Source organism: Nicotiana tomentosiformis, chromosome 8, assembly GCF_000390325.3.
Source record: "Nicotiana tomentosiformis chromosome 8, ASM39032v3, whole genome shotgun sequence".
NCBI lineage: Eukaryota > Viridiplantae > Streptophyta > Magnoliopsida > Solanales > Solanaceae > Nicotiana > Nicotiana tomentosiformis.
Genome location: NC_090819.1, coordinates 84,514,515 through 84,528,759, shown reverse-complemented (window position 1 = coordinate 84,528,759; position 14,245 = coordinate 84,514,515). Strand labels below are relative to the sequence as shown.

Sequence of the window (14,245 nt, the reverse complement as noted above, 5' to 3'; positions counted from 1 at the left end):
ATTATTTGATATATATATATATATATATATATATATATATATATATATATGATGGAAATCTCATATGCTTGATCTTCTGTTTAAATTAATTAATTATTAAGAGAAATTGTTTAGTGATTGTATCGAATTATTTTTGGCTAGATTCAAGCCAGACAGAGCTGGATAATCGTGAAAAAGGCCTACTAGTGGATTAAATTGGAGCAAGACGAGGTAAGTCTCTTGTCTAATCTTGTGAGGAGAAAATTACCCCATATGTAATTAAAGTAATAATTGTTGCTAATTGTGGGGGCTACATACGCACGAGGTGACGAGAGTCCGTGCGTAGCTACTATTAATGATAAAGTCCAGGTAGTTTAGGACTCAAAGTATGTATTACTTGTGTAAATTATATTCTTTGTTTAATTAATATTATTTGATATATATATATATATATATATATATTACTTGTGTAAATTATATTCTTTGTGTGTATATATATATATATATGATGTGAATTGTTAGATAAAAATATTAAAGGATGGGAATCTCATGTGCTTGATCTTCTGTTTAAATTAATTAATTGTTAAGAGAAATTATTCTTCCTCCCGGATTTATCTTATAATAAATATACTCTCCTTCCGGAGGTACATAAGAAAATGTCCTCCTTTCTTGTAGAGTGGGCCGAACGCCTCGGCAGGATAGATGCATATATGGATCGCGCCGGACGTCCCTCGACAGTGTACACGACACTCTAGATCGGTCCGTACGACCTCGGCAGAAATTGTGCCTAATAATAATAATTACACGATATTTGATAGTTTATTGCAGCTTGTGAAACTAATTGATGAATTGAAAATCTTTGGAATTTAAAGAATTATTATCTCTGTTTGTTAAGGAATTATTGTTATTCCTGTAAATGAGGCAAATTGATAAATTAAAAATTTATTGGAATTGAAGGAATTTAATTAATGTATTGAGAATTGTTGCATTTGAAGTAATTTAATTGTTTCTGCTGATTAAATAAAATTATTGTTGACTTTGTGAATCGCAACTTCTCAAAAATGACTAATTCGTCATATTTACTTACCATGCATGCGTTCAAAGTAAAGAAAAACGTACAATGCCGTGATAAGTACATAGGCGGCTCAATGGTGTTGGAGGCTTAAAGACAAGCTGTAATAAGTTAGTTTAAACTTGTATAATAAGTGAGTTTATTCTTTTCACTTTATGAGGCCTAAAGCAGCTGCTTTAATGGCCTGGGGGTTAAGCCGCCTCTGAATAAGTATAATCTACGTGAATAGAAGTATGCAGTGGCAAATACATGAATTTTCATAAGCTGTATTAATATTTAAAAAAACTGAACAAATAAATAAATCATTGGAATGAATCATAAGGCACAAGCGACTCTAAACTAGTTGTAGACATGTTGAATAGGAAAGACAAAATACCTTGGCATCTGGATAATATCATTAAGGAGATTCTGTGGATTAATTATAACATGATGAGATTGTCCAACATTGTTATAGGGAGGCAAATTAAGTTACCGATATTTTAGCCAAATGGAATCACACTATACATAATAGTTTGATTCCAAGTGAATTGCCAAGGAAAGCTATTGGTTTTTATATGTCGGACAAAATAAAACAATAACAACCTAGTATAATTTCACTATTGGGGTCTGGGGAGGGTAGTGTGTACGCAGACTTTACCCCTACCCTGGGGTAGAGAGGCTGTTTCCGATAGACTATCAGCTTTCTTCCTCCAAGAACTCCCCACTTTGCTCTTGAGGTGACTCGAACTCACAACTTCTTAATTGGAAGTGGAGGGTGTTAACCACTAGAGCAACCTCTTGATCGGACAAAATGCAAATGCCAAATTGTAGACATAAGATAGTTAAGAACTCTTTTGTGATCCATAATACCTCTGTGGGGTCAGCCTCATTAAATAAAAGAGAAAGAAAAAAAGCTAAAGAAAATAAACAAACTCACAATTTGGTTACAACAAGTTACAGGAAGTAACTTGGGCGGTGGAACAAGTTGTTAAACAATTTGCAAGATTGCAAATTGGCAAATAGGCGACATAGCCAATTTTGATTGGTTTTAGAGAGAATTCATTCAACTATAAATAGGAACGATGTTTCCTCATTTCAAACACACCAAAATCAGAGAGCGCAATAGAACATAGAGAGAGTAATCAACATATTGTAGTTTGTGAGATAAATAGAGAGTGGGAGTAATATCATGGCGAGGTATCAAAAATAAAGAGTGTTATTTGTTTCGAAGTTGTAGTAGTCTCTTGACACTACCAAGTTATAATATTATAGTGATATTATAGTGCTCTGCTTGGGTATTGTATTTCACCCAATTAAAAGATTTGGTATCGTTTACTCTCTTTTGATATTGTTATTTACTATGAATATTATTCCTGGGCTGGATTATTTTTTTCCAACAACGTGGTATCAGAGCCATGGCGAGTAATAGTCCGCTGTCTTTTCAATACCCTCGTCTCATAAAAGATAATTATGAGAAATGGTATCTACGTATGAAATTCATTCTTGGCTCTTAGGATGTGTGGAAAATCGTAGACAGAGGGTATGCAAAATACGATGATGAGGAAGCTCTTGCTCAAAATGAAAAAGAGTTCTTGGCAAAGACGAGGAACAAGGATCAACAAGCCCCCATGCTCATCCATCAATGTTTGGAAGATGCAATGTTTGAGAAGGTGACAGATGCTACCACCACAAAGGAAGCTTGGGAGATTTTAAAAAATTCTCTCGAAGGAGTTGACAAGGTGAGGAAGGTAAAACTTCAAACTCTAAGGGCTGATTTTGAAGGTTTAAAAATAAAATAATCTGAATGCATTTCAAATTATTGTTCAAAAGTGAACACTCTTATAAATCAATTAAGAAGACACAGGAAGGACATAGAAGATGTCTGTGTAGTAGAAAAGATCCTACGCACTTTAACACCTAAATTTAATTTTGTAGTGTGTGCTATTGAGGAGTCTAGAGATTTAGACTCAATGACGGTGGAGAAATTGGAGGGTTCTTTACAGACCCATGAAGAAAAGATCAAGAGGAGACAAGAGTGCTACTAGAGCAACTTCTTAAAACTCAGGCATCCTTTAAGGACTATGAAGGTGAAAAGTGTTATCGAGGAAATGAACGAGGACGAGGCCGTAGTGGTCATGGAAGAGGAAGAAGTACTGGTAAAAACTTCAACAATGAAGTTAAAATCCACCAAATATTCAGAGGTCGTGGTCGTGGACAAATCGGAAGAAGAGGACGCGGCTACTATCAAGAAAATAATGGACAAAAGGTATGACAAATCAAAATTGAGTGTTATAATTGTCATTAATTTGGCCATTACTATTGGGAATGTCGTAGCAACATTGAAGAGAAAGCTAGCCTTGTTGAGAACAATAAAGAAGAAGATGAGTCAACATTATTGTAAGCACTCAAGGAAGAAGATCGGGAAGATTGTGGCTTGTGGTATTTGGATAATGGAGCAAGCAATCATATGTATGGATGCAAAGACAAGTTTGTGAAAATCAATAAGATGGTGAGAGGTAATATGCCCTTTGGAGATACCTCAAAGATTCAAATTGAAGGGATAGGTACGATTCTAATCTCCTATAAAGATGGTGACCACAAGTTAATTCAAGATGTTTATTATATTTCAAAATTAAAAAGTAATATTTTGAGTTTGGGACAACTTCTTGAAAAGGGATATGATATCAACATGAAAAATATGCATCTTTGGTTTAGAGATTCAAGTGGAATTCTAATTGCTAAAGTGCATATGGCAAAGAACCGATTATTTCTCTGAATCTTAAAACAACTGATGCAAAGTGTTTGAAGGCTAATGTGCAAGATGAATCAAGGTGTTGGCACTTGCAATTTAGGCACATTAATTTTGAAGCCCTCAAATCAATGGGAGAAAAGAACATAGTGCGTGGGATACCATCAATCAACCATTCAAATCAATCGTGTGAAGCTTGTCTTCTTGGAAAACATGCAAGGAGGAGTTTTCCAAAGGAATCCATTTCAAGATCAACCATGCCGCTCCATCTTGTTCATACTGATATGTGCGGACCAATCAATCTACATTCCTTTAGTAAAAGTAAATACTTTCTGCTTTTCATTGATGACTTTAGCGGAAAGACTTGGGTTTATTTCTTGAACCAAAAGTCTGAAGCTTTTGCTGCTTTAAAATTTTCAAAGTACTTGTGGAAAAGGGAGTGGCTATAAAATAAAAGCTTTAAGGTTCAATAGAAGAGGCGAATTCACTTCAAAAGAATTTAATGACTTTTTTTCAGTCTCATGGAATTAGTCGCCCTCTAACGATACCTTATTCACCCCAACAAAATAGAGTTACAGAGAGAAAGAATCAAATAATTTTTAATATGACTGGATGCATGTTAAAAGCTAAAAGTATGCCCAAGGAATTTTAGGCAGAAGCTATTTCTTGTGTAGTTTATTTGAACAACAGGTCTCCAACAAGAAATGGTAGAGATCAAACTCCTCAAGAAGCACGGAGTGGATGAAAGTCAAGTGTCAAGCACTTGAGAATCTTTGGGAGCATAACATATGCCCATTTGCAACAACAAGGAAGAGCGAAGCTTGACGATCGAAGTGTCAAGCATGTGTTTGTTGGCTATGATACGAGTTCAAAAGGCTACAAGCTATACAACTCAAGCAGTGGCAAGGTAGTAGTGAGTCGTGATATTGAATTTAATGAAGAATTGGCATGAAATTGGGAGGCTCAGGAAGAAACTTCATTTGATTTTATTTCACATTTTAGTGATGAAGAAGAACCAGAGACCGTGGAACCTATGCAAGCTGCTACTCCACCTCCTTCACCAACTAATGTTGCATCTCCTTCTTCTCAAGAAAGTTCAAATGAACACACGTAGAGGACGAGGAGTATTCGAGAGCTCTATGATGGCACAAAAAAAGTTATTAATTTTGATTTTTTGTATTGTCTCTTTGTTGATAGTGAACCAATAAACTTTGATGAATTTGTTACAGACAAAAGGTGGAGACAAGCAATGGAGGAGGAGATCGATTCAATAGAAAAGAACAACACTTGGGAGTTAACAACTCTTCCCAAAGGTAATCGAGCAATTGGAGTGAAATGGGTATACATGACAAAGAAGAATACTGATGGAGATATGGAAAGATACAAAGCACAACTTGTGACTAAAGGCTACAAGGAAAGGCAGTGTATTTCCGATAAGAAAGTAGAGCTCAAATATGTGAAGTCTCATGATCAAGCTGCGGATATTTTTACAAAGCCTCTCAAGTTTGAAGATTTTTAGAGATTGAGATCAAGATTTGAAATGAAAAAAAAAAATTAAAATTAAGGGAGAGATTTGTGGGGTTAGCCTCATCAAATAAAAGAGAGTGGGTAGTCTCATGACACTACCAAATTGTAATATTATAGTGATATTATATTACTTCGCTTGGGTATTGTATTTTATCCCGTTAAAAAATTTGGTATCGTTATTACTCGCTTGTGATATTGTTATTTATCGCGAATATTATTCTTGGAAGAGATATTATTTTTCCCAATAACCTCATCAAAGTACGTAGTTGCTGCCAAAGTTTTGTAGTTTGCAGGAGTTTTATATGCGAATATTATATCTTTGCTGTAATTTTTTTTTTTGTCTTTGAGAGAGGAGTCTTTTTGTAGATTTGATGCCGGGTACATGTGGTAGTAGACTTGGTTCTTCCCATGTACCTAGTAAATAAAGTTGTGTACGTCTTTGATGGAGGTATTGGCATTAAGTCCTCCTCCACTGAGTTTTTGATTAATACACATGTTTGGGGTCTATACCAAACTGTAACAATACGACCAATTTGTTTTGTTTATTTGAACCCCGTTTTCTTATTTGATTCTTACCATATATGTATTTGTGGTTTGTGACTTTCGAAATTGGTTAGTTGGCTTCGTGAAGGTTTGAGAATTTTTATCTTTAGAATTTTAAGTTATAAGAGTTGACCAAGGTTTGACTTTTGAGCACACGACCTTGGATTGATGACTTGGTGTTATAAGTTATAAGTTATAAATTATAAGAGTTGACCATTTATAAGTTATAAGTTATAAGAGTTGACCAGTTCTTACCACTTGCGTAGTTTGCTTACAACAACAGTTGCCAGTCAAGCATTCAAATGGCTCCATAAGAGGCCCTGTATGGTAGGCGGTGCCGGTCCCCAGCGGGTTGGTTCGAACCGGGCGAGGCTAGGCTATTGGGTACAGACTTGGCTCAGGATGCCTTGGAAAAGGTTAAGTTGATTCAAGATTGACTTCGTACAGCCCAATCTAGACAGAAGAGTTATGCGAATCGGAAGGTTCATGATGTTGCATTCATGGTTAGTGAGCGGGTATTGCTCCGGGTTTCGCCTATAAAGGGTGTGATGAGGTTCGGGAAGAAGGGCAATTTGAGCCATAGGTATATTGGGCCTTTTGAGATTCTTGAGAGATTTGGAGATGTGGCTTATAAACTTGCACTACCACCTAGTCTCTCTGCGGTTCATCCGGTATTCCATGTTTTCATGCTTCGGAAATATCAAAGCGATCCGTCTCATGTGTTAAACTTCAATTCGGTTCAGTTGGACAAGGATCTATCTTATGTTGAGGAACCAATGGCTATTTTGGATAGGCATGTTTGAAAGCTGAGGTCAAAGAACATTGCTTCCGTGAAGGTTCAGTGGAGGGGTCATCCGGTCGAGGAGGCGACTTGGGAGACCGAGCATGATATGCGCAGCTGTTATCCACACTTATTCACCAGCTTAGGTACTTTTTCTAACTCCGTTCGAGGATGAACGTTTGTTTTAGAGGTGGAGACTGTGATAACCTAAAATGTCATCTTTAAATTTAATAATTAATTTTGTATTCTAAGACCTCGAAAAGTACTATTTATCATTCCTCGACTTGTGTGCGCAGCCCGTAAAATTTTTCAGAAAGTTTTCAGATGAAAAATGAATTAAAATGTGAATTAGAGCTTTAAAACTCAACTGAGTTGACTTTGGTCAACATTTTGAGCAAATGGACTCGGATCAGTATTTTGATAGTTCTGGTAGGCTCGTATCGTGATTTGGGACTTAGGCGTATGCCCGGAATCAAATTTCGAGGTCCCTAGCCCGAGATATAAAATTTTGATAAAAAATTAAAAGTTTAAGTTCAAATATTGACCAGATGTCAAATTATGTGCAAACGACCCCGAAATAGAATTTTGATGATTCCAACAGCTCCGTATGGTGATTTTGGACTTAGGAGCATGATTGAAATTTTATTTGGAAGTCTGTAGTGGAATTAGGCTTGAAATGTCAAAAGTTAAATTTTTGGAAAGTTTGACCGGGGGGTTGACTTTTTGATATCGAGGTCGGAATCTGATTCTGAAAATTGGAATAGGTCTGTTATGTCATTTATGACTTGTGTGCAAAATTTGAAGTCATTCCGAATTGATTTGATGTGTTTCGGCACAAGATATAGAATTTAAAAGTTCAAAGTTCATAGATTTTGATTTGAGGTGCGATTCGTCGTTTTGATGTTGTTTGATGTAGTTTGAAGCCTCGACTAAGTTCGTATTGTATTTTGGGACATGTTGGAATAATTGGTTAAGGTCACGAGGGTCTCGGGTGGATTTCGGAAGGTAAACGGAATAAATTTCGGACAAAGAGGGTTGCTAGAAATTTGCAAAACAAGAAAGTTGTAGTCATTTGATTATAGTTTCCAGAAAGTTAAACCATTTATTATTTGGACATTTGTACAGAAAGTTATGATGGATTGAATGAAGGCTGGTAGAGCAGTTTTGCCAGGAATTCTGATACGTGGAGCCGATTTTGGAAGTTTATATCTCGCAATTCATAAAGAACCGGAAAATTTGCAAAACATGAAAGTTGTAGTCGTTTGATTCTAGTTTCCAGAAAGTTAAACTATTTATCATTTGAATATTTGTACATAAAGTTATGATCGATTGAAGGAAGGCTGGTAGAGCAGTTTCTGGTGGACTTTTAGTGACTGAAAATGGACTTTTAGTGACGGAAAATGGACTTTTAGTGACGGGCGGGCAGAAACTTAAGGACCAAAAATGATCATTTCCTTCATTTCGTTTTGGATTTTTGGAGCACGGTTCTTGGGCGATTTTTGGGCTATTTTCACGGAAAAACATTGGGGTAAGTGTTCCTTATTCTATATTGTTTATATTTCATGATTCCCTACTCATTTACATCATGAATCCGTGAATTTATGGAAGAAAAATCAAGATTTTTGCAAAATCTTCCAAAAACAAAAATTTAAGATTTGGAGGTCGAGTTGTTATCGGAATTTGATAAAATTGGTATGGGTGGACTCGTAATTGAATGGGTTGTCGGATTTTATAAGTTTCGCCGGATTCCGAGATGTGGGCCTCACGGGCAAATTTTGAGCTAATTTCGGATTTAATTGAAAAATATAATATTTTCTTATGAAATTGATTACTATAATTTTTGTTGACAGTATCGAATTAATTATGATTAGATATGAGTCGATCGGAGTCAGAAAATCGAGAAAAAGGCTTAATACTTGGTTAAATTTGAGCAAGTCGAGGTAAGTGACTTGTCTAACCTTGTGTGAGAAAAATTCCCCTAGGATTGATAATTGTAATGTATGAAAAGTCGTGTACACGAGGTGACGAGTGTGTACACGGGCTAAATGTAAAAGATTATGTTTTAAATTGTGTAGATCATTGTTGCGCATTAATTAAATTATTTCATTTTGTTATATTCTTCATTATTGATTTAATGTTTATATTTTTAAATTTGCTTGACCTTTTCCTGCTAATTATTTTATCTGTTTAGTTGGAACTTGGTTTCTTTTATTCTGTGCATTATTTGAAGGTTGATTTTCTTTAAATTAAATATTATTAATATGAAGTATTTGACATTTTTAAACTTGATATTGAAGCAAAGTATTAAAGATTTTGAAATATTATTTTCCTGAATTATTTACTCCTGAATATTTTTGTAAGATTTTCGTACTCATTGTGATGGAGCAGTGAGCTCTTTATTGTAAAAAAAAATATTATTGTTGAATTATTTTGACATGAGATCTTTATTGTGGAAAAATATTATTGTTGAATTATTTTGGCAAGTTAAATTATTTGAGCACTTGAGGTACAAATTGTGATATATTGTGATATTAATATGCATGCGGTGGTATAAGGTCTGGGTATTGAAACGCATGCGGTGAGATAAGGGTAGCTTGATACGCGTGGCTAGTAGGGGGAACTACTAGAAGTCATGCGGTGTGATAAGGATGGCTAAAACGTGGGATGCTATTTCGGAAAAAATATTTTCTTTCAAATAAATTGTGAAGGCTCCCACGGTGAGATAAGGAAATGAGATATTGTGAATTTGTTTATGATTTGGGACTACGACGCGGCACCTCGGGAGTGCCCTTGTTGATATTGATTTATGGCCGCAGTTGCCTTTGATTATTGTGTGATTTTTTTAAAGTTGAAAAAAATTCTGTTTTGTTTCCACGAGGTATTTATTAGCCATTATTTGATGTAATTAAATGTGACATACTATTTGATTCATTTCTATTGTTATTTTATCTTATAATATTATTTAAAATTTTTATCATGCCATTATTTATTCTCTAGTAAGGCCTGACCTGACCTCGTCACTATTCTACCGAGGTTAGGCTTGGCACTTACTCGGTACCGCTGTGGTGTACTCATACTACGCTTCTGCACATCTTTTTGTGCAGATCCAGGTACATTTTATCAGACCATGCATCAGTAAACTAGCTGTACGAGGAGACTTCGAGGTATATCTGTCAACGCCCGCAGACTCCGAAGTCCCCTTCTATTCTTATTATGTTGCTTCTTTATTTTCTTTAGACTCTGTTATATAGAGACATCGAGGATAAATTCTTAGAAACTTGTGACTTATTTCTACTGGATTTTGGGAGTTGAAATTGTTTGAATTGTAGTTTAATTATTTCAGATATTTATTATTATTCTGCATTGATAGGCTTACCTAGTCTTAGAGACTAGGTGTCATCACGACATCCTACAGAGGGAATTTGGGATCGTGACAGGAACTGAACTTGAATGTGCCTTTGGACCAAAGCCTCGTAAATGTCTTGTTCCAGAAACAAGATTCAGCAATGGAAAGGTATGTTTTTAAAAAATTAAAGGGAAAGGTATATACCCTTAAAATAAAGGTTACTAGTAAGTACCATTTATGGGATGAAAAAATATCAATTATACCCATATAAAGTCTTTTGCTAATTTGAACCCAGGAATGATCTGAAGGAGTGTAAAACCAACCCTGCATATTACTATGCCGAAGGCCTTGGCAAATTATGTCAATGGGAAGAGTTGATGACTTATCAAAAGAAGAACGGATCACTTTTCAACTCACCAGCCACTACTGCAGCTGCTTTGATATTCCATTGCCATGATGATAAGTGCCTTGGATACATAAATTCAATCCTGAAACAACACAAAAATTGGGGTATATATGTATAGTGATCATCTGAAATATTATACTATTGCTACCTAATGTTTAGATTCTCTTTACAAGCTCCGTATTAAGTTTTATTTGGTGTCAATGAACGAAACAGGCAGAATCAATAAATAGGCAAATAGAAATGGACTAAATGGACTAAGCAATGGATCATCACCTTTTAAAAGTATTCACATGAAATTATGTCTCATAATTTTATGTTATCTCCACCCCTTTTTTCATTGCTAATATTTAGTTTCTTCTTTCTTTTCTTGGCGCGTCTATACGAAGTTCCTACTATTTATCCTACGACAATACGTATACGTCTGCAAATGGTCGATACCCTGCAAAAGCTGGGAATGGACCGACATTTCGAAGCAGAAATCAGAAATGTTCTAGATGAAACATACAGGTAACTTTCGATAGATCATATACCTTGATTTAAATCCATCTTTTAGTCTTATCAACATGTAATTCTGATTAATGACAAATAGACTTTGGGCGCAAAAGGACGAAGAAGTTTTTTCAGATGTTGCTTATGGTGCCATGGCGTTTCGACTATTACGGATGTGCAACTTCGAAGTTTCCTCTGGTTTGTTGATAAAAATCGTTTAATTACTCGCCTTAGAGGTTTGCACGATTGAACGTCCTGTAGTTAATTTGCTAACATTCTGCAGAAGAATTAGCACGATTCAAAGGTCAAGAAGGCGGATCAGCTGTCGGTTCGGGGCCTGGACCTTCATCATCATCATTTTTTTAAACCTCCTCCCCTTAGGTTCCTGAGTACTCGAAACCGGTGCTCGAAGAGTCAGTTGCTGCAGGCCGGGCATGAAGATTTTCTCGGGCATTTAGCTTTAATTTTCGGGCCTTGATGATGCAATCATCAATATCGACGATGACCGCTTTCGCCTCTTCCAAGGTTTTTCTACTTATATGGTACATAGCATAAGTCTTTTCAAACATGAGGGATTCCTCATGGTATTGGAGATTTCCCTTAAGTTTGTCAACCTCGGCCTGAACACCGTCCCTCTCGGATCTCATGGCACTGAGGCTAGAATCAAGACCACGAGTTGTAGATAGATGAATCCGGTTTTGCTTCACGATCTTCTTAAATCTTTCTTCCATCTTGGCCCTCTTCTCCTCGGCGGCATTGGCTTCTTTGGTACGGAGCTCAAGGTTGCCTTCAAGTTAATCACTTATACCTCAGAGGCAGAGTCGCGCTTGGCAACAACAAGTACAGTATCTTGGAGCTCGGCCCACTTAGCCTTAGCCTCTTAGAATTGCTGCAAGCGGGACTCAAGCTCACCCGCCTCAGCAGCTTATGCCTCCAACACTGGGAGGCGCATAGCAAGTTGGTCCATGTCGGCCAACAGTTAATCCCGCTCGAAAGCGAGTCCTTGCTTATCGAGGATCAATTTCTGCAGGCCCTCGGAAGCAAGGAAGTTGGCATGTAAAAAGAAAATATATCAAAGTCAGAATTCCCATTGCAGCAGATAAATGAAAAGGAAATTGTAGGAAGACAAGTACGGTACTGCTGCGACGATGTTTATGGCATTATTCAACAAGCACTCCCCCGAAAGGAAGCATATTTTCTTCCTATCTTTCTCTGAATCCAACGGCTTTAAGTAGATCGCAAACACCACCGGCCTGGACAGCAGATGGCACTCCTTAAAAATCGAAAGAGTAGCACTCCTCCCTTAGGGATCTGGGAAAGGGGGTGAGTAATTATGTCCCAAATTCCCATGGTCGGGGGATCGTGGAGGAGAAACGCCCCTCTCTCGAGCGCCTGTTACCGGTGGAGGAGATGAAGTGAGTGTTGGTGGCGAAGGTGCAGCTCATGTTGAGGGGCGTGAAGTTGTTGGCATTGAAGGTTGAGAAGCAGCTGCGGCAGGAGCAGCGCTCATTATTGGTTGCTCCACATTCGAAGGCAGAAGAGGCCCGGGGTCCGGGCTCCTTTGACTAGAAACAACAATGGAAGTTAGAAAGAGAGAATCAGCATCTTCTACTATTTCCACCTCACCCTAAATTGCTTGGACTTCATCTGCGGTCAGGTTTTGAAGCTCTCCCGGTTGAGCATCCGATTGAGCTGATGAAGTTGTTTTTCTCCTTTGGAGGGCAGACACGTCATCACTAGCTTCTCCATCTTCCATAACAACCACCGTGGCCAGCTCGATTGTTGCAATTTTTATTTTCTTATGTTGAGCCACATCCGAGAAATCGCCATTGGTTGCTTGTTCTCTAGTCGGGGACTCCGAGAAGAAGCACCTTCACCGGAAGCAGGTCCGCGTCCACTACGTCGAGCAAGGGAACCTTGTAGCACCCTCATGGCCTCCTCTGGGTTGGTTAAAATATCGACCTCGGGTCAGGTGACGGAGCCCTGCGGAAGTCTTGAACCAAGCAAAAGATGGAGTTAGCAAAGTTATCTACGTTCATACAAAGATAAAAGGAAGAAGGACTCGATTTACCATGGTTCTTGGCCCTCCACCCATATTGGGGCCATTTCCTTCCATCGGCGAGATTCTGGTGTTGTAATTTTCAGAATCTTCTGAACCCACTAGTCCAGGCCTTGGACTCGTGGTGGTTCCCACCGGGTAGCTAAAGCAAAAGAAACAAAGAGGTCAACAATAATGGAAAACAATTGTTTTACGAAGGAAACGAATCAAAAACTTACGAAAATGGTTCCTCGACTCAGGAAAAGGCACAGTTGTGGCCAGGATGATGTCCCTAGTGGTGATGATGACAAATCTCTCCATCTACCCATAATCATTGTCATCATCTACACTGGTGAGGATAGCGTGGTGGCCACATTTGCTGAAATTTATTACTCTCCCACGAAAACGTTTTGGGAATAGAGATTCATCCATTCTGCAAAGGTGAGGGTTTCCCCAGTCTCCATACATAGCAACCCCGAAGGGAGCATGGTCAACGGGAGCATGGTCAACAGGAACAGATCGAATATTTGCCATCGGATAGAATTCAATGAAGAATATTCTCCAATATTGAATGGACAGCCATTATAGAAAATATTTGCATTCATGTCCTGCTGTTACACATTCATCAATGACTCATTTATTATCATTTAAGTGGGGCTTGATCCTAGGATCTTGTTTCCCTAGATATGGCTATAAATAGCAGGCTCAGCACACAGTGTAGGTGTGATAAGCCGGTAGGTCATTTATAGTTTTACCTTTCATTTCTCTGTCCCGAGACCTCGAATAGTTGCGTAGTCCGTGTCCTTTTTTCCGGAAAGTTTTATGTGAAAATGTGAAATCATGCTTTAAAACTTATTTGAGTTGACTACGGTAAATATTTTTTGTAAACAGACTCAAATCAGTATTTTAACGGTTCCGGTGGATCTGTATCGTAATTTGGGACTTGGACGTATGCCCGAAATCGAATTCGGAAGTCCCTAACCCTATTTAACATAATTTGTTAAAAACTAGCAATTTAAAGGTTTAAAGAATTCATAAGTTTGACCGTAGGTTGACTTTATTACTACCGGTTTCGAAGTTTGGTTCTAGAACTTGGTATAGGTTCATTTCAGTAACTATGACTTGTCTGCAAATTTTGGTGCAAAACTGAGTTAATTTGACGTGATTCGGACGTCCAGTTGAAAAATTTCATGTTCTAGGGCTTCTTTAAAAAATTTAATTGTTTTGGTGTCCGATTCGTGGTTCTATGTGTTATTTTGATCGCGAGCAAGTTCGTATGATGTTATTACACTTGTGTGCATATTTAGTTTGGAGCGCGAGGGGCTCAGGTGAGTTT

The 14,245-nt window shown here is 37.5% G+C and overlaps 1 protein-coding gene across 2 annotated transcripts; it reads left to right on the top strand.

Annotated features, from left to right (window-relative positions):
- Positions 1-10,072: 10,072 nt before the first annotated feature.
- Positions 10,073-11,615, top strand: LOC104109047 (cis-abienol synthase, chloroplastic-like). 2 transcript variants are annotated; one of them, XM_070181917.1, is made up of 5 exons: positions 10,073-10,144; positions 10,272-10,486; positions 10,769-10,889; positions 10,988-11,069; positions 11,155-11,615. In XM_070181917.1, exons 1-5 carry the CDS (start codon positions 10,137-10,139, stop codon positions 11,161-11,163), a joined length of 435 nt encoding a protein of 144 aa, XP_070038018.1. In that variant the 5' UTR covers positions 10,073-10,136; the 3' UTR covers positions 11,164-11,615. The 2 variants fall into 2 exon arrangements, with proteins under 2 accessions (XP_070038018.1, XP_009616522.1); XM_009618227.2 differs by having other exon boundaries at positions 10,972-11,069; positions 11,155-11,252.
- The last annotated feature ends 2,630 nt before the right edge of the window (positions 11,616-14,245 follow it).

Bases quoted from the DNA above. Each gene is read 5' to 3' on its own strand.
- LOC104109047 (XM_009618227.2), top strand. The intron at 10,890-10,971 runs GTAACTTTCGAT...AATGACAAATAG, and splicing joins GTTCTAGATGAAACATACAG to ACTTTGGGCGCAAAAGGACG. The intron at 11,070-11,154 runs GTTTGTTGATAA...AACATTCTGCAG, and splicing joins CAACTTCGAAGTTTCCTCTG to AAGAATTAGCACGATTCAAA.